At 42.2% G+C, this 17,659-nt stretch overlaps 2 protein-coding genes and 1 pseudogene across 2 annotated transcripts; 2 read left to right on the top strand and 1 right to left on the bottom strand.

Moving 5' to 3' along the window:
* Positions 1-55: 55 nt before the first annotated feature.
* chrna5 (cholinergic receptor, nicotinic, alpha 5) lies at positions 56-9,445 on the bottom strand. The gene is made up of 8 exons (XM_070959229.1): positions 9,009-9,445; positions 8,507-8,647; positions 4,122-4,273; positions 3,887-3,931; positions 2,680-2,789; positions 2,253-2,430; positions 1,489-2,166; positions 56-1,298 (listed from the first exon to the last, which is right to left on the bottom strand). Exons 2-8 carry the CDS (start codon positions 8,592-8,594, stop codon positions 1,140-1,142), a joined length of 1,410 nt encoding a protein of 469 aa, XP_070815330.1. The 5' UTR covers positions 8,595-8,647; positions 9,009-9,445; the 3' UTR covers positions 56-1,139.
* A 1,744-nt stretch (positions 9,446-11,189) lies between these two features.
* Positions 11,190-12,911, top strand: LOC139328884 (UDP-glucuronosyltransferase 2C1 pseudogene; annotated as a pseudogene).
* A 2,437-nt stretch (positions 12,912-15,348) lies between these two features.
* LOC139328976 (UDP-glucuronosyltransferase 2A2-like) lies at positions 15,349-17,101 on the top strand. The gene has a single exon (XM_070959110.1). It carries the CDS (start codon positions 15,419-15,421, stop codon positions 16,994-16,996), a length of 1,578 nt encoding a protein of 525 aa, XP_070815211.1. The 5' UTR covers positions 15,349-15,418; the 3' UTR covers positions 16,997-17,101.
* The last annotated feature ends 558 nt before the right edge of the window (positions 17,102-17,659 follow it).

The following is a 17,659-nucleotide window of genomic DNA, read 5'->3' on the forward strand; positions in this document are numbered from 1 at the left end:
ATGCTTATGGTGCCTCTTTTGTGTGTTTTTTTTCTTGTTTGTTGTTGTTGTTTTTCAGCTGTAATGTGAAGATATGGACATGTGGGGGCAGTGCAGGCTCAGCCAAGGCTGTGCTGCTCAGCCACTGCAGCACAATGAGTCTTCCTGGTTCTTGAAAATGTTGAACCTAAGGCGATTTGTTGCATTTCTCTGATCAACATCATTTTGAGCAATCTGTATGCGAGACAGATTTTGTTGTTACTGAACCTGTTTTCACTTCTAATGGAGAGCAGGCTAAAAAGTCCTGGTACAGGTCTTTTATTCAAGGGAATGTGTTTTTCCATCCTCACTCCTTTGTCCTTGCTCTTGATCATATTTCATGTTTACCTAAGAGAGTGTTCTACAGAAACGTTAAGATCTCTTCAGACTGATACTGATGCCATGATGCGTAAAGGGGATTTGTGAAACTAGAATTACAGAAAAGCAAAGCTGAATCATCACATTTATTTGAATTATGCCCCACAGAAAAAATAGCCATCTTTCTAAATGTAACTGATAGCAGACAGGCAGACAGAGTCTAATGTAAAATGAGACTGAAGCTCTTCTCCTTCTTGTGTGTGTATCTGCTGATCTGGTGGCGAGCTGCCACATAATTACCCACAAATTGGTGCTCAACTGAACTAAACTGAACTGGTATTCATCACTGTAACTGCCCTTACGTATATGTAAGGGTAGTTAATGAGACATTTATCCTACAATGATCCTGTGAGGACATGTGTTCTTGCCATGTAAAAATCTCTATAAATCTAAACTCTATGATGCCAGCAAATGAAATGAATATCTTGACATTTATTGATGTGTGAGCTGTGGGAAAAAATGCATTTTCTTATCACATGTAGTACATCAATGGAGTCTTTTCATTTAACTTTAAACTCAGAAGTGCAGGATTCAAACTCTCGCTAACGATATATACTCTGCAAACAAGGTCCCAAATCTGCAGCTTTATCTCTGGCACAACTGTAGCTTGCAGAGTGACTGTGGATAAGCAGGGCATATCTGAGTGGTAATCTCAGTATCTCAGTCTGTCAAATCCCAAATAAGACCCATAACGAGCTGTTAATGTGCTTTGCTTCCATTTGTGTTTGATTGAACTGCAGTTCTTAGAGGGTACTTCCAGCATGCTTAGGGACAATGATGTTTGCCCATTTGTAAATAACCGGGATGAAGAGGAGAGCAGAGCCCAGGATCGACACCAGGAGGAAGGCCCAAAGAAACATTCGGTCCAGGACCTGGGCGACAAACTTCCAGTCTTGCACGACCTGACACAAAAAAGATGCGCAAGTCAAGACTAGTTATGCACAGAGACATAAATAAGCCAGATTTTGATCTATGTGGTGATTGATTAACAAACAATTTTACAGACTTTGTCATAACTTGTTGTTAGGGCTAAAATGACTGTTTATACTGCTTCCTATTGTTGTATAAATACACTAAATCCAACATACTCACCTCTCTGACCTCATTTTCTTTAACCACATGCATGGTTATGTAGCGAATAGAATCCAAGGCTGCTTGTAGGTTATGTCTGGTATAGAGGAGAGGTGTCAGTTCAGGCACAGAGCCCTTCATCATACCCACTCTGGCAGCTCCAGTTGTAGCGTAACGGTCCACATGGCTGCGCATGCACAACAGCTTTGGCAGCCGATGCAGGAAAATCCTCTTCACCCAAGGTGCCATGCCATTATGTGTCGAAGAAGAGCGATGGTGGATGTTGATGGCGAAGACGGTGATGATAATGGACAGTGTGACGAAGATCATGGTGAAGACCAAGTACTCCCCGATGAGAGGGATGGCCTTTGATGAGGAGGGGATGATTTCCTCAATGACCAGGAGGAAAACTGTGAGTGACACCAGGACTGAGGTGCAGAGTGAGATCTTCTCGCCACCGTTGGAGGGTAGATAGAAGACGAGGATGGTGAGGAAGGACAGGCCAATGCAGGGGATGATGAGGAAGAGGGTGTAGAAAAGAGGCAGCCTGCGGATGATGAAGAAGTAGGTGATGGTGGGATAGAAAGAGCTGCCGTCTGTCCTCAGACTACGGCTACCCGTGGCCTTCACTATTTCCCATTCACCATTGTCAAAATAGTCTTGTTTGTCCACATGGAAGTCCTCCAGAATGATGTCCACCTGTGAAATACAGAGTGAAGTGCTGATCAGTGGTGGTCATGACTGACACTAATGTACTGTGCACATACTGTGGAGTAGAGACTCACCTGTGAGCCATCATATGTCCAAGAGCCAAACTTCATTGAGCAGTTCTGGAGGTCAAAAGGGAAGAAGGTGACATCAATGGTGCAGGCTGACTTGTAATTGGCTGGCGGTGTCCATGAAATGGTTCCATCATACTTAACAACAGCCTTGGTGACAGTACCCTCAAAACGCCCATCTGAACTGTTAAAAGAAATGACATTTATTCATCTAAAAGTTAACCTGTTAACTACATCATCTTATTTTATAGTCATTGTCAGAATGTCTATATCATGCAGAGCTGCATGCTTCTTTTGAGGTTAACATAGTTGCATTTTATTGAGAAACACATCATTATGCTTTTAAATTTTTTTCATTAGACTTTCATCTGTACAGGTTTTTAAAAATCCTTCAAAATCCATGGCATTTCCTTCCACATATAATGACACATACTTATCATACAGTACGACATCAGGGAGCCAGATCCTGTCAGATGGGACTCGGATTATTGTGATGCCCAGATAGTCATCAGGGTTCCATCTGAGTTTCATGTCAATCCACTCCTACATCAAGGAAAAATGGAAAGTTAGTAAAAACTGGAAAGGAAAGGTTTGACCTTTGGGAAGAAAAATGCTCATTTGAAAAAACACTGATAACACTCATGCCTGTAAGCAAAGAAGCTACAGCCAGCAATTCGGCTAACTTAGCTTAGCACAGACACAGAGGAAAATGGCTGGCCTGGCTCTTCAGTAACAAAATCTGCTCACCAGCACCTCTAAAGCTCACTAATTAACACACTGTATCTCACTTGTTTAAGAGCTAACTGTTTCCCCCCGTTTCCAGTTTTTGTGCTAAGATAACCAGCTGCTGGTGATGGCTTCCTATTTTTTGCCAGGACATGAGAGTGCTATTAATCTTATCATTTTACACTTGGCAAGAAAGCAAATAAGCAGTTTCCTTTAACATACAATATATCTCCAAGCTCCAGTCTCCATAGAAGGTACATGTTCAAGCTAATACAGCAAAACTTCCTCTTGCTAGATTGTTTGCTAGCAAATCTGTCAGACTTCAGACTTGGCATAGACATGCTGTATTTAAATGGTAAGAACTTTATGGTACAACAGTTTGGACAGTAAGCCAGTGTAAGAAACAAGCTTTAACTCAGTATTCCTTTTCGAAATCAAAAAGATGACCTCCAAATGAAAGAGATAATATCCAATTACAAAATGTCTACTTGACAAATGATCTCTAATATGATAGATAGACATCACCACTGGGGTCACTGCCCTTCCAGCTCTCCTTTTGCATGATGGTAATCCATCATAGTGAAGCGGACAGCTGACCTGAATGGCAGAGCCTGGAGTGTGGGGATAATTTATAAGATGCACGACAGAGAGGACGCCCAAGACCATGAATAAGGCTGATAGGAGCAGGAGTGAGGAGGAGGAGGAGGAGGCATGAGGAGAACGGTGCTTTGGCACACAGCCAAAAGGACTGATAAGGCCTGTCCGTGAAATGTCACCAGGTCAGATTAAAATGGGTGTATAGAGGTTGACTGGCTGTGCCATGTAAGGCAAGGGTTGTTTCAAACTAACAGCCATACTCTAACAACTTGTAACACAATGCGATGTTGCATCAGTTGATGTCGAGCTCTACTTGCCTGTTTCATCCACACGTTGGTCGTCATTCGCTGATTCTTCTCATCCTAGAATGGTGAAACAACAATGTTTGAATTTCTTGAGTTGAAATGTTTTTTTGGTTTTTTTTTGAGCAACAGTTTAATTAGCATTCTGTCTTTCAGCTCTACTGTGTTTTACATGTGCGTGTTGTAGTCAACACCTCAGCGGCACACATTCATACAACAATATCATTAACCAGTGCTGTTGTATCCTCACCACGTCAACTAGCTGGGAGATGGCGAGTCCAAACTTCACACGGATCGTTTGGTTTAGGTATTCCACTGGACGAACCCATTTCTGGTAGTTTCCAAAGAGGTATTTCAACAGCTTGTCCTCTGCTTTTGCGTAGGAGGATAGTTTTGGAACCCCTGAAAGAAATACAGAAGAACTGAAAGATTAACATTGACTTGTCCTTTGATTTATTCAGTGGTCCCTTGTAGAATCCGTGCTCGATAAAAGCTCTGTTACAAGCATTGATCTCACACAGCGCTGCATTCACCTCTCTGACCTTACTACAATGTTTATGGCTAGAGTTTCTGGGTATGACCTCTGTGGTAAAGCTTTTGTTTCAAGAGGCAGAGAAACCAAATCTTTGTTCCAGACACATGCAGAAAATACAATGGCATTAAGAATCCTTAAAACAAATAATGTGTGAAAGCCTGAATATAAATGCTAAAATGACTAGATTTGTAACCTAACTGCCATCCATCAGCAACAGAGATAGCAGGTGACCTTTATCCAGTTAAGTTTCAGTAATGGAGCCATTAAACACAAAAATGTAGCAGTAGGTAGGAGTCGGTCGGTATGTTTTTATACTCTATCATTTGGCTGCATGTCTGTCAACTAGAGCAAACATATTTAAACATAATTCTGTCCAGCTAACAATATACAGTAAGAGACTCAAAGGACTCTCATGTTTATGTTGTCACGTGTGATTATCCCAGAGTACAGCTGCAAAGCAGTTATTGCATTGCAGATTTGGCCCACTTCCTTTTGCAGCATGTTCTTTCTTCATTCACGACAGTAAGATTTTAATATGCCTGTTTATCTGTTTTGCACTATGACTCATATGCGTTGGTGATTGTAAATAATGAAGGCACTCTCACATCATGGGCCATCATTACAGAATCATTCCTTACCAATGGATCTTGGGAGAATAAGTGTAAATGTAATAAAAGGTAAATACAGGATACTGTAAGTGGGACAATGGAGTGTGTCGATGTGTTGGAAAGGTCAAATGTGTGAAAATACTTCTTGGACTGACATGTAACAATGTGCCAATTTTCACCTTTCAAAATTGGCAGTTGGTATTGATTGGCACACAAAGACATACATTAGGGAAAAAGACAGAAAGCCTATGAAAACCATATGCTACTAACTGTCAGTGATTGACCACTATTTCATTTGAGTTTGAGCTTCCTTTAGCTTCTGCACAATGCTGAAAAAAGTGTGCAGAAACTATTTTATTTATATTCATACATGCATGAAGGCATGTACTGACTAGGTACTGTAGTTATGACATTCAAGCTGCAGTAGGTAAGATGGAGAAGAGAGCAGACTCAGCCTGAAAATTTGAACCAACACAAGTTTCATGTCACTCCCCCTCCCTCTCCGCTGCACTCATGTCCTGCCTCCAAGACCCTCCTCCCTGCAGCAAGCTAACTCTGTCCAGCCGCTACATCACAGTTGCTAACATACTGTACGCGCTGCAGAGTGTTACTGTAACAATCACCATATTAGCTTTATGGTTATTTGTTGTCTTAGCCGTATCTGCTGTTGTTGGCAGCGGCGGTATGGGCAGTTTCTCCTTTGAAGGTGGCTGTTGCTCCGCCATAGCTTTCACTAGCCTCCTGACGCCGCTCACAGAGCTGTTTGACTGAGCGGCAGCCAGCAGCATGAGCAGAGGGAGGGGGCGGTTCGCAGTGTGTGAGTAGTGATTGACAGATGTCAGACAGTCCCTCAGATGCTCCTCTGGCTCTGATTGGTTGTTTTGTTTTGGGTGCAGTGGATTCTTGCAAATTGCAATAGGAGCAGTAGGTGGGACCAATGGAGCCACAGATTACATGTTTCATGTACTGCTGTCTGGGCAAAGGGACAGTTTCAGCAAATATGACAAAAAAAATACTTTTATACAAGTTACCTACTGCAGCTTTAAGTGCAGGTACAAGATGAGTGTAACTATCACTTTGTCTCAGGCTTACGTGGCTGTGTTAATCACAGTCAAGCTCTACAGTGTAGAAAATATTGATTTCATTTTGACTTATACACAATTTCTTTCATCCTACACTATTAAATCATTCACCAGCACTGTTATAAACTCAATTTATGGATGGAGAATGTGGCTGGAAATCTACCACAAGACTGATGACAAAGGCATGGTGTCACCCTCTCAGTGTGTGTGGATCAATAAAAACAAGGCTGCAGCACCCTCAGTCAGTAATGACTGTGGGATAAGCAAATTCATCATCTCTTCAGCCTCTCCCTCACTATCACCAGCATCTTGTTCGACTGAAAGGCAAGCCGCAGAATCTGCTGGATTCTACATTAATCTGTTTTGGCGTATGCTAAGTGTCGTGTAGAGTCAGGAATATACTAGTGCACAAAGATAATGTATGTGCAAGATGATAAACAGAATGCTCATTTACACCTCATACTGGAGTGCAATTAATCTTTAATGGTAACTCATTCCTGCATTTTCAAGGACACCTCAGTCAGCGCTTGTTGCTATCTGCGGTGGGAAGCGTGACAAAAAGCAAATCATCATAAATGAAACATGGGATATATAATGTATGTGTGGTATGCTGTCACACAGATGGTGAGGCATTACAGCGAGAGCAAACGAAGATGACATGTTGATACAACGAGCCAAACATGCAAAACATCAATGGCAGACAGGGAAACCAAGAAAATGTACAGCAAAAGGTGAAACAATCCTGAAATCCCATAAGGTTCAAACACATACAAACAAACTGTATGCATAAATATGCTATCCATATAAAGGACAGGCTGTATACATGTATACAAGTATATTGTACACTAGATGCACACACACACACAACAGTATACACACTGTTGTGGTAACAGTGGTCCCTCTCTTTCCTCCTCTCCTGCTACATTGCACACAGTTAATGCATCCCATACAACCCTCTCCTGTCATTCCTCACCTGCCCACAAGCTGTTGCTACAGAGTTTACTGCTTCATCTCATCACCTCACCCAGTCATTTGTGCAGCCAGTTGTGCCTGATTCACCTCAGTGTACACAGCATAAAGGATAGCTCTCAGTTTCCTCCTTTATTGAGTTGTGTAAATTCTGTTCTGTTGCTGTTGTCCATGTTCTGATGACCTTTAGTCTGCCTTTTTGCTTTCATGTCATGTTGGAGTTACCTTAATTATAACTTTCAAGGTTCATTTATTTATCATTCTACAACAGGGCTGTAAAATGAAATGCAAGCTATAGGCCCTTTATGCTACTAACAAAACAATTATTATTATAATTACAATTAGGGCGGAGAGTGGTCTCACAGCCTGAGGAAAGGAGCTAGAAGAAGAAGAAATCAGAGGGACAATCCCCTTTTTATTTGTCACACACTGCTACACATGCTAACACACACTAAGCATTGGTGAAATTTGTCCTCCGCTTTTGTCCTCCTCTGCAAGGCAGAGGATACTTCTGTATCGCTGGCCAGATGGCAGCACGGTGAACAGACTGTGACTGAAGTGGGTATCGTAGATAGTGTTTGCATCAACATCCAAGTTGTAAATACAACTGGGAAAGTCAAATTTTTCTGAAAGCTTGCTGACACCCGGCTTGGCTCATGATAATTGGGAAGTGGTTGATAACCAAGAAAATGAATGAACACGTAACATCAGGTCAGCCAAAAGTGTCTCAGCCAGTAAGTTAAACTCTTTGAAATGCTGTAATATTGTTAATGCACACTATTCTTAACAACTCTGCCATCCCACAACTGTTCTGAGTTGTGCTGTCAAATGAACACCAGGAGATTCTTTCCCGTCTTTCCCACCCATCTAATACAGCATTAGCTCGCTGTGTTTTCCTGGTTTTTTGGTTATTGACTCTGCATTGTGTAGCACAGAGACCTCATGCTTAATTATTCCCTCTCAAAATTAGAGACTGAAGTCCAACTTTTCTTTGCAAATTTTTGACTATTGGGTTTCTGGTTTTTAGGAGAAATTGCAGATGTTTAGTTAAAATTTTAGGTGGTCTTTCACTTATTAGCTAGTACAAAAGGTGCTGCTTGTTCAAGAGCTGCATAGTTTTCTTACTTTTCAAGCCCTAATCTGAATTTGGTTATCATGTTTTCTGTGCAGCTAAACTCATCATTTGCCAAAAAAAATGGAAATCAAACTGTAAAATGTAAGAAGGTAAGCAGTCACACTGACACCAGTACTTTTTGTTTGATCTGAACTTGACAAGCTCTCCTCACTCTTCACTGACCATCTGCCAATTTCCTGTTCGTGCTCTGTTTCTACATATCCACAAGAGTCCAGCTTATCCTCGACTATGCCATCTGTCATACTGACGACAGTACATTTCACCGTGGTAATTTGATGAGGCATTCCCAGTGCTTAGGAAACTTACGCAGTGAGTGGCACAGGTGGCAGCAGCACAGCAACGGCAACAGCAGCAGCAGTGCGAGAGAGGTGGCTGCTCCTCCTGCTCTCAGCATCGTATCAGAGGTGGCACTGGATCCACTCAGCTGCTCCCTTTGGCCTCACAGAGCTGGAAAATAAATAGTAAGAATGGTGGTTATTAAAGACAGCTTTTGTGTATATTGGACATACAGCTGAGCTTTTGGAGCACGGCTTTAATCATGCCTTGGGTTAAGGGTTCAAATCCCAATTGGGTAGCTTGCTCTACTTTGGTAAAGCTACATGCATTCGCAGTTACAGATTTCAGTGAATAGGCTGCGTATAGCTAAAAATGAATCTCATTATTCAAACGAAATAAGGAACTGCAAAAATCACACACATTTAGTAAACATCACGCACAAGCCAAGAATGCAGCCTACCCTCACCTTGCAGACCTCTACAAGGCAATGCTTCCATTCCACACAGCAAGGATGCAAACACTGCATACATACCACCTCTAAGTCTCCTCCATTAATACACAATCCAGAGTGGTGCTGATGGTGGAGGCGGTGGCGGTCTTGACGACAGCGACAGTGATGCTCTATTCCTGTTCCTCCATTCCATGCAGGTTCTTTCTCTCGCCTCACACAGATGCTGCCTCACTCCCTCCTGCCTCCAATTGTGCACAGGCAATGCATTTTCATCTCCTCCTCCTCCTCCTCCTCCTCCTCCTCCTCCTCCTCCATCAGAGCCCGCCCTGTTTCCCCCACCTCCTCTCCTTCTTCCAGAGCATTTCCGTGGTCACTAATCATAGACAGGGACAGTCGCCCCCTCCATGCAGCCACCTCACTGCCTCTCCCTCGGGGAATAGCAAGGACAGGTCTGCCACTGAGATTCTGCTTTACATTTTCAGATTCCAGGTTGCTATTTCGCGTCCACAGCTAAATGTGCTACACTTTGTACCTCTGGTTCCTCTCAATCCCTCTGTTCGCATCAGTGACTGTGCTTCCATGGTGACAGCATATTGTGGGACCCAGAGATTGGGGGCGGGGGGGGGGGGGGGGGGGGGGGGGCAGCTACTCAGCTTGTGTTGAAAAATCAATTTTTACAGTCACTTCTGAATATTTCATTTAGATGATTATACATTCAAACATCAAAACCTGTCAAAATAGAGATAGAGATAGAGATATAGAGAAAATGTACTTTAAACAGACATAATTTCTCTATGAATTTCAGACAAACATAATACATACAATGGCATGTCCATGTCAAGAATGCAGCGTTTAAAGAGGAGAATTGATGATTTAAAAAAAAAAAAATCCAACTATAAGAGTAAAAGGCTTGAAAATAAAACAAACAGCAAAAAGAGGGGTAACACCGACTTTTGCTCAGAATGAAATGCCAAACAGTGCATGTCTCTGTATTGATTTCTAGTTGAGTCGGGTCACTGAATCTCAGGCGTCACGATGCCCTCTGCATGAGCAGCAGCATTCTATACAAGGAATCCTAATTGCTAATTTTGCAAGACTTTCCAGACACAAATCTACAGCAAAGCAACAAGATGCGTTTGTCAATAATGGTAATTACAGTTTATTGTCATCACTCAATGAAAGCTTTCCTACAGGAGGCTGCAGCAGTGACTGCAGACAAGAGCATCCAGACGCTCTAATGCTGATAATTCAGGCCCGCTGACAGTTTGGGGTTGTAGACTCAAATGAAAGCAGTCAGTGCAAAGACTACGCTGGAACAAAGCCAGAGCAGACTGATATCAGCACAATTTAGATTGGATTTCATATGCAGCCTGTGGTGTAGTCATCATTCAAGTAACTAAATTACAGTAAGCAATTGTTATGCTTATGTGTTAGGCTGGTCTAATAAATGGTGAGTGAATGGATGAATAAAAGCACGCTGAATTCAGACTGCATTACTCACTGCTCCTCGGTGTTATTGTACTGGGCCCATTTCTCAGTCACTTCCTTACAGGCAGTGTTTCCTGCACCTTATGGCCCGTGATGGCCTGTCCTCCTCCGGTGCTCCACCTCCGTCCTCAGCCGCTCCTCCCCGGCGGACTGAGGGCGGCTCTGGAGGTCTGACGCTAGGTTCTTCTGCACCGGGACTTTTGTAGTGTGGACTGTAGACAGTAAGTAGATTAAAGAAAGTAAAAACGCTTCGTGATTAGTTTGTTTGACCGTAGATTGGCTTGTATAACGTATGTTTGACGTTGCTCTTCACGCCAGTGGAAACGTTAGTAACGTTAGGCGCTGAGCTTCACTGTTGCGCGTTGTTGTGCAAGAAGTAAATGGTTTTCTACAAACGAGCTTTACATGCGCATCTGATGAACAATGAGGGTGAAGAAACAACTGAAGTAATCAAAGGAATCGACTGCAGGCGTCTGAGGAGTGCGGCTGGGAGGACTTGTGCGGAAAAAGAAGCGACTTCTGAGCAACAGATTTTAAAGCGCGAGCTAATAGATGTTGCAGTGGAAAATTGTGGAGGTGTAGTCCACAGTTTGAAAGTAAGAAATCCTGTGAAGAAGCTCTTACTTTTCAGTCATGGTATCATCAGAAGATTTTGTGTTAACTAAGTTTTGAAGGAAGCGGTAGTTGAAATGATCACAGTGCGTCTCCATTGTAATGTTTAATGGGATGTTTTCTTTCACCTTGCCAATTGATTGTCCATTGTTTTGCATTCAGATGAGGTTGATCTGTTGCTGCAGTGCTCTGCTGCTGCTGCTGCTGCTCGTCCTCACTCCCAGAGACTGTCAAGCAGGCAACATCCTGGTCTTTCCTATTGAAGGCAGCCACTGGGTAAACATGGATATCCTACTTCAAGCTTTGCACTCCAGAGGACACAATGTAACTATAGTGCGTTCCAGCAAAAGCTGGTACATCAAGGAGAAATCCTCTTATTACAACAGCTTTACAATTCAAGTGGAGAGGAGCTTAGATCAGAAGTTCATTACAGAGATCATATCTAAGACCATTGAGTTTGAAAGGGGGTCTCTTCCCTTGCTACATTTTCTGCACATGACAGTAGGAATGTTCAGCACATTCCTTGATGCTCACGCAGCTCTGGGTGAATTTGTGTCAGCGATGCTAGGTGATCAAGAGTTGATGAGGACTATGAAGGACAGCAAGTTTGACCTGGTGGTCACAGACCCCTGCTGGGGTGGAGGAGTCATATTGGCCAAATATTTGAACCTCCCTTTGGTTTATAATGTCCGCTGGCTACTTGCTGGGGAGGGTCATCTTGCTATTGCTCCTTCACCTCTGTCGTATGTTCCTATCACAGGATCCGGCAACACCGATAAGATGACCTTTTTTCAGAGAGTTAAAAACGTGGTTTTGCATCTAATAACCCAAACACATAATTACTTGGTGGCTGAGAAAATCTACCAGAAATTATGTGACAAATACCTTGGGCCTGGTAATGATTATTTCCATCATGTGGTTGATGCAGACCTGTGGCTCATGAGAGTGGACTTTGTGTTTGAGTTTCCTCGTCCCACCATGCCTAATGTTGTCTACATAGGTGGGTTCCAGTGTAAACCTGCCAAACCTTTACCTGAACACCTGGAGGAGTTTGTGCAGAGTTCTGGAGAACATGGAGTCATCATCATGTCTCTGGGGACTTTTGTGAGTGAACTTCCTGCTGATCTAGCAGATGAGATTGCAGCAGCTTTTGCCAAATTACCTCAGAAAGTCATCTGGAGGTATAAAGGTGACAGACCAGCAACTCTGGGCAACAACACTTTAATAGTCGACTGGATGCCACAGAATGATCTTTTAGGACATCCCAAGATAAAACTATTTGTGGCTCATGGAGGAACAAATGGAGTTCAGGAGGCCCTTTATCATGGAGTCCCAGTTGTGGGTTTGCCCTTGTTTTTTGACCAATACGACAACCTGATGCGTCTGAAAGACAGAGGAGCAGCTAAGATTCTTACATTAGCCACAGTGGATAAAGACGACAACTTCTTGAAGGCCATACAGGAAGTCCTGCATGAGCCCTCCTACAGGATGAACATGCAGAAACTCTCCAGGCTGCACAGAGATCAGCCAATGAAGCCGCTGGATACCGCCCTCTTCTGGATAGAGTTTGTCATGAGACACAAAGGAGCAGCTCACCTGAAAGCAGCGTCCTACAAACTGCCCTGGTATTCCTACCACTCTGTGGATGTAGCTTTGTTCCTGGCTGCAGCTGTGCTGCTTGTGCTTTGGACCATTTTCATTCTGATGAGGTGTTTGTACACTACAGTGTGTAAGCATAAAGTCAAACGTGACTGATGGTTCATCAGGGCAAATGCGTTTTGTGTGTTAGATTTATAAAAACAGGATTGATTAAGCTAAATTAGAAATGAATACAACATTCACTCAACTAATCATTTATGCAGCATTTTGACATTTTGTTATTAAGCAATGACATAATTTTGCAGTATATTTCAATTTCTGTCATAATTGTATTTTATTAAAGTATTTTTATGAATTAAATGGATATTGTGTCCCTTTTCGTTACACTGTACAAATAAAACACTAGGAATGAAAGTAAATGTGCCAGCAGTGTTATTTAAGCTCTGTCTCAACCCATATTGTATGATTTTTCTTCTGTAGTGAACATTCTCAGTTTGTATGCACATTTGTTTGTGCTTGTGTTTTCACCTCCTACCACCAAGTGGTGCATCTGTGTCTTGACATAGCTGCTGTAGGTGTACACTGGGAGATCAGTGCAATCACCTTCAGGTGTTGCTGCTTTGTGTTGTGTGAGAAGAATCCAGTTTTTAAATGTGCCCGCTGAGCCGCTGCCTTTTGTTTGTCCAGTTTCATGGTTTGTGCTTTTCCTGAAACATTTGACAAGGAAACATTTGACAATACTGGAACAGCAAATGGTGAGCTGTAAAGAACATTACAATACTTCTGAACTGTCTCTCTTCAAACTGAGCATTTATTGCAAGTACACATCACCACTAAATCTCACAGTAACAACCTCTCAATGGCTTTTTAGGAGGCGATAAACCTTTGTTTTTCATAGTAGCATGTTTCACTTCCTTTATCGTGACTCATTTGACAACAATAAACATGTTTCCCAAGACGTGGAGTCTTTACCTCAAGGGTGTGCACAGGTCTCTGCACGTACCATGATTATATAGGCTTGGTCTATGCCTGCTTTTTAATGCAGATCCAAAGTTCAAGAAGTCATATTAAATCTGAGTGCGTGTCAATGTTTCAGATTCAGCTGATTGAGTACTGGTCATTTTTTCAGTTTTACAGCTTGTCAGTGTTGCCTTGTAGTTTTAAATGATGTATGACCACGGTAAGGAGAAACACTTTCCCGTACACTACTTTGTAGTTGTGCCTAACTGCACTAGAATGAGTGAACTTCCCTCAATGAGACGAGAGCTTAATGCTGCAGAGTTCAGCAGAGCTGGGGTGAGGCAAATGTTGCAAAAATAAAACAAAAATCAGGAAGTGTTTTTTCAGTCCCACTGGTTTGAATCCAGTTCTGCACAGGGTTTTAATGTAAGTTTGCTAATTATAGATTTGCTTCATGTCAATATGTTGCCTGTCGGTGTCAAAATGTTTCTAAATGTTTTGTTACATGGAGCAATGTTACTGCTGAAAAGGGAATGTCGTTGGTCTGTTCTGTAGCTTTTGAAAGATGAACTTTATGATTTTACCATGTCATGTCCACACCTTTGAGGACTATGTGGTGAGAACATGTAGAATGATGAATTGTGTTCCTTTTTTCTGAATTACTGCTGAGACAGTGTGATACATAAAGCATGCAGTATGCCATTTAGACTCCTAATTTTGCATTGAACTACCGTCATTCCACACTCATTGCTCTGTGTTTCATGAAATGTCTGTATTAGCACAAATATCACACTTGATGTCTCATCGCAAATGTTTAAGTGTTAATCAGTTAGTGGACCATCCAAATTATGCAGAACTGTTATTTAAGCGGCATGAATGTTGCAGCACCAATAAAGAGAAACATTTTTCTTTTGTTCTTTGTTTGTTTTTTGTCGTATTTTAAGATTCAGTAGTTCTGACTCATCTGGTCCCACCGCATTTTAAAAGGTTCTGGTGTACTGACTGTTTAAAAGGTCAGAATATGAAATAGACCGTAATGTTTAACCATTACACAGTAACTACTTCCTGTTAATAACGTCACAGCTCTGTGTCATTGCACCATAAGGATTAATGTTCCCCAGGAAGAGATACTGTAAGAGTGTTGCAGCAATGGTCTTGAGGGTGGGACAAAAGAAACCAGGAAGTGTTTTACTGTCAACCTGATTTGACTTTAGCTCTTCGCTGGTTTGTCAACTTTCTGGTGTAAGAGTTTGTTGACATAAGTGCCAGCAAGGCTTTCTCTGTAAGACTGACATTTACAGATTTTGTTTTCAGGTTATGAGGAAAGAGCAAGTGATTGTTGCTGAGACAGTTGTAAGCAGCAGTTGAGTACTAAAAGGGGAACATTTGTTTCTAGCCTTTGCCAGCTAATGTAAGTGGAACTGATATTCAATTAAATCCATTGTTGAAGGATTAGACATTTGAGCAATTGGAAAATAGGTGCATGGGATTTGTTAAACAGGGATTATGTGTTTTCTTAGCTGGATGCTCCTGAATGTTCTTTTTATGGAGAAGGAACATCGTTGCTGTTGTGAAAATGGGGCTCAGCACAGAATGCATGCAGAGCTCTTGGCACTGACCAGCATTTCCTGAGAGAGGCTCCATGTGCTCCATCCACGTGATGGAATTTTCTCACACAAATAGAGAGACAATTGAAAGGAGCATCACTGTAGCTCTCTGTTTTGGACATCCTGATATATCACCCACCTTTCTGCAAGTTTCCTGGAATACTAAAGTACCCGCTTTTCTGCTCTTCTTGTATTTCAGATTGCACAGTTTGACAGGATTTGAAGATGTTTCTGCTTTTGATTACCATCGTCTCTGTTTTGGCAGTCATTCTTCCTGCTGCCCACAGTGGGAATGTTCTGGTATTTCCACATGACGGCAGCCACTGGGTGAACATGAAGGTACTTGTAGAGGCGCTGCATTCAAGGGGACACGCTGTGACTGTCATTCGGGCTGCAGACAGCTGGTACATCAGCAAAACATCTCCACATTACAATACTGTCACAGTGGATATTGCTGGTGGTGCAGATGAGGATTTTTTTCGTCTCTTTGTCTCTGAAGTTATTCAAATTAAACGAAGCAAAGGGTCTGTGTGGGCCCGTTTTGCTTTGGACATGGAGTTAAAAAACAAGTTCTTTGAATTACACAGAAAAGTCTGCGAAGTGGTCACGTACATATTTGAAAATAAAGAGCTAATGAAGTCCATTGAAGACGCCAAGTATGATGTGGTTCTGACAGACCCCGCTAACGGAGGAGGAGTAATGCTGGCTCACCACCTTGGATTGCCATTAGTGTTTAATGCTCGCTGGACTGTTCATGGTGAGGCCCATTTCGCTATTGCACCCTCCCCACTTTCCTATGTGCCACTTCCACCTTCGGAATTAACAGATGAAATGACTTTCTTTGAGAGGGTCAAAAACATGGTTTTTTACACCATGAGAATGCATCTGTACAAGCAGACAGTTGGGCCACACTATTCTGCATTGTCTAGCCGCTACTTTGGCCCGCAAGTAGACTACTTCTCCCTGTTTCAAGCTGCGGACCTGTGGCTCATGAGAGTGGACTTTGTGTTTGAGTTTCCACGCCCCACAATGCCAAATGTTGTCTACATGGGAGGGTTCCAGTGTAAACCTGCCAAACCTGTTCCTCAGCATTTGGAGGAGTTTGTGCAGAGTTCTGGAGAGCATGGGGTCATCATCATGTCTCTGGGCACTCTGATTGGAGAGCTTCCACATGACCTTGCTGATGAGATTGCAGCAGCTTTTGCCAAATTACCTCAGAAAGTCATCTGGAGGTATAAAGGTGACAGACCAGCCACTGTGGGCAACAACACTTTACTAGTCGACTGGATGCCGCAGAATGATCTTTTAGGACACCCAAAGGTTAAGCTATTTATAAGTCATGGAGGAACAAATGGAATATATGAGGCTATATATCATGGAGTTCCAATCGTAGGCCTTCCCATTGTGTTCGATCAGGCCGACAACCTCTCCAGACTGAAGGCAAAGGGTGTTGCAAAGGTCATAGATGTTTCTGAATTGGATAGGAAAACATTTCAGAATGTCATACAGGAAGTCCTGCATGAGCCCTCCTACAGGATGAACATGCAGAGACTCTCCAGGCTGCACAGAGATCAGCCAATGAAGCCGCTGGATACCGCCCTCTTCTGGATAGAGTTTGTCATGAGACACAAAGGAGCAGCTCACCTGAGAACAGAGTCCTACAGACTGCCCTGGTATTCCTACCACTCTGTGGATGTCATATTATTCTTACTAACAATTGCACTTTTTATGTTATTATTGCTTGCTGGATTCGTATGGTCATGCTTCAGATTATGTTTGAAAAGAAAACTGAAATCTGACTAACCAAGACAGATGGATTGATCACTGTCATGTTGATCAATAGATAGGACAATCAGCAGATTACTGAAAGGAGCAGATATTTTACTTTGCAGTTGTGCTTTGAGTTGATGAAGTTCTAATTTTTCTAGAAAGGTACACTGTAAGAAATTACATATAACTGCCAGTTGTGACTGCTAACTTGCAAGAGTGGTGTCTGATTTCTTTGTTGTTGTTTGTCATTTTTTTTATTTTAACTGAGCTGCATGCATACATTATTTTATCTTTACATTTGCTGTGAACCAAATGAAAGTCGGAGACTTCACAGCAAATAGAAACTCCCACAAGACTAATAAAGCAACTTAACCAAGGAAATGAGCCAAGATACAAATTTCAGCTCTTCTATGCTCTATTTTGTTGTATATACTACATTATGCTAAAAGCTCACTGTTGAAGGATCCTGAAAATAAAAACACTCATTGTGTGATTATCAATAAAAAAAATCCAAATAACGTGGACATTAAGGCAGGAGAAATACAGTACAATGCTGTCTCATTTCTTTTTTTCCAGGGAGAATAAGTTTTCCCTGCTGAAAGCCAGTCCTCTAGGTTTGCTGAAATGGATGTATTAAAAACGCCTGATCCAAGTGAGGAGATGCTGATTTCCTTACCAGCCAGCAGTGGATATTTT

Source organism: Chaetodon trifascialis, chromosome 1 (assembly GCF_039877785.1).
Source record: "Chaetodon trifascialis isolate fChaTrf1 chromosome 1, fChaTrf1.hap1, whole genome shotgun sequence".
NCBI classification, from domain to species: domain Eukaryota; kingdom Metazoa; phylum Chordata; class Actinopteri; order Chaetodontiformes; family Chaetodontidae; genus Chaetodon; species Chaetodon trifascialis.

Coding starts and splice junctions, on each gene's coding strand:
- chrna5 (XM_070959229.1), bottom strand. CDS start 8,594: ATGCTGAGAGCAGGAGGAGCAGCCACCTCTCTCGCACTGCTGCTGCTG. Junction 4,274..8,506: donor CCACCTGTGCCACTCACTGC/GTAAGTTTCCTA, acceptor TATTTCTTTCAG/GGGTTCCAAAACTATCCTCC. Junction 2,167..2,252: donor GGACATATGATGGCTCACAG/GTGAGTCTCTAC, acceptor TGTATTTCACAG/GTGGACATCATTCTGGAGGA.
- LOC139328976 (XM_070959110.1), top strand. CDS start 15,419: ATGTTTCTGCTTTTGATTACCATCGTCTCTGTTTTGGCAGTCATTCTT.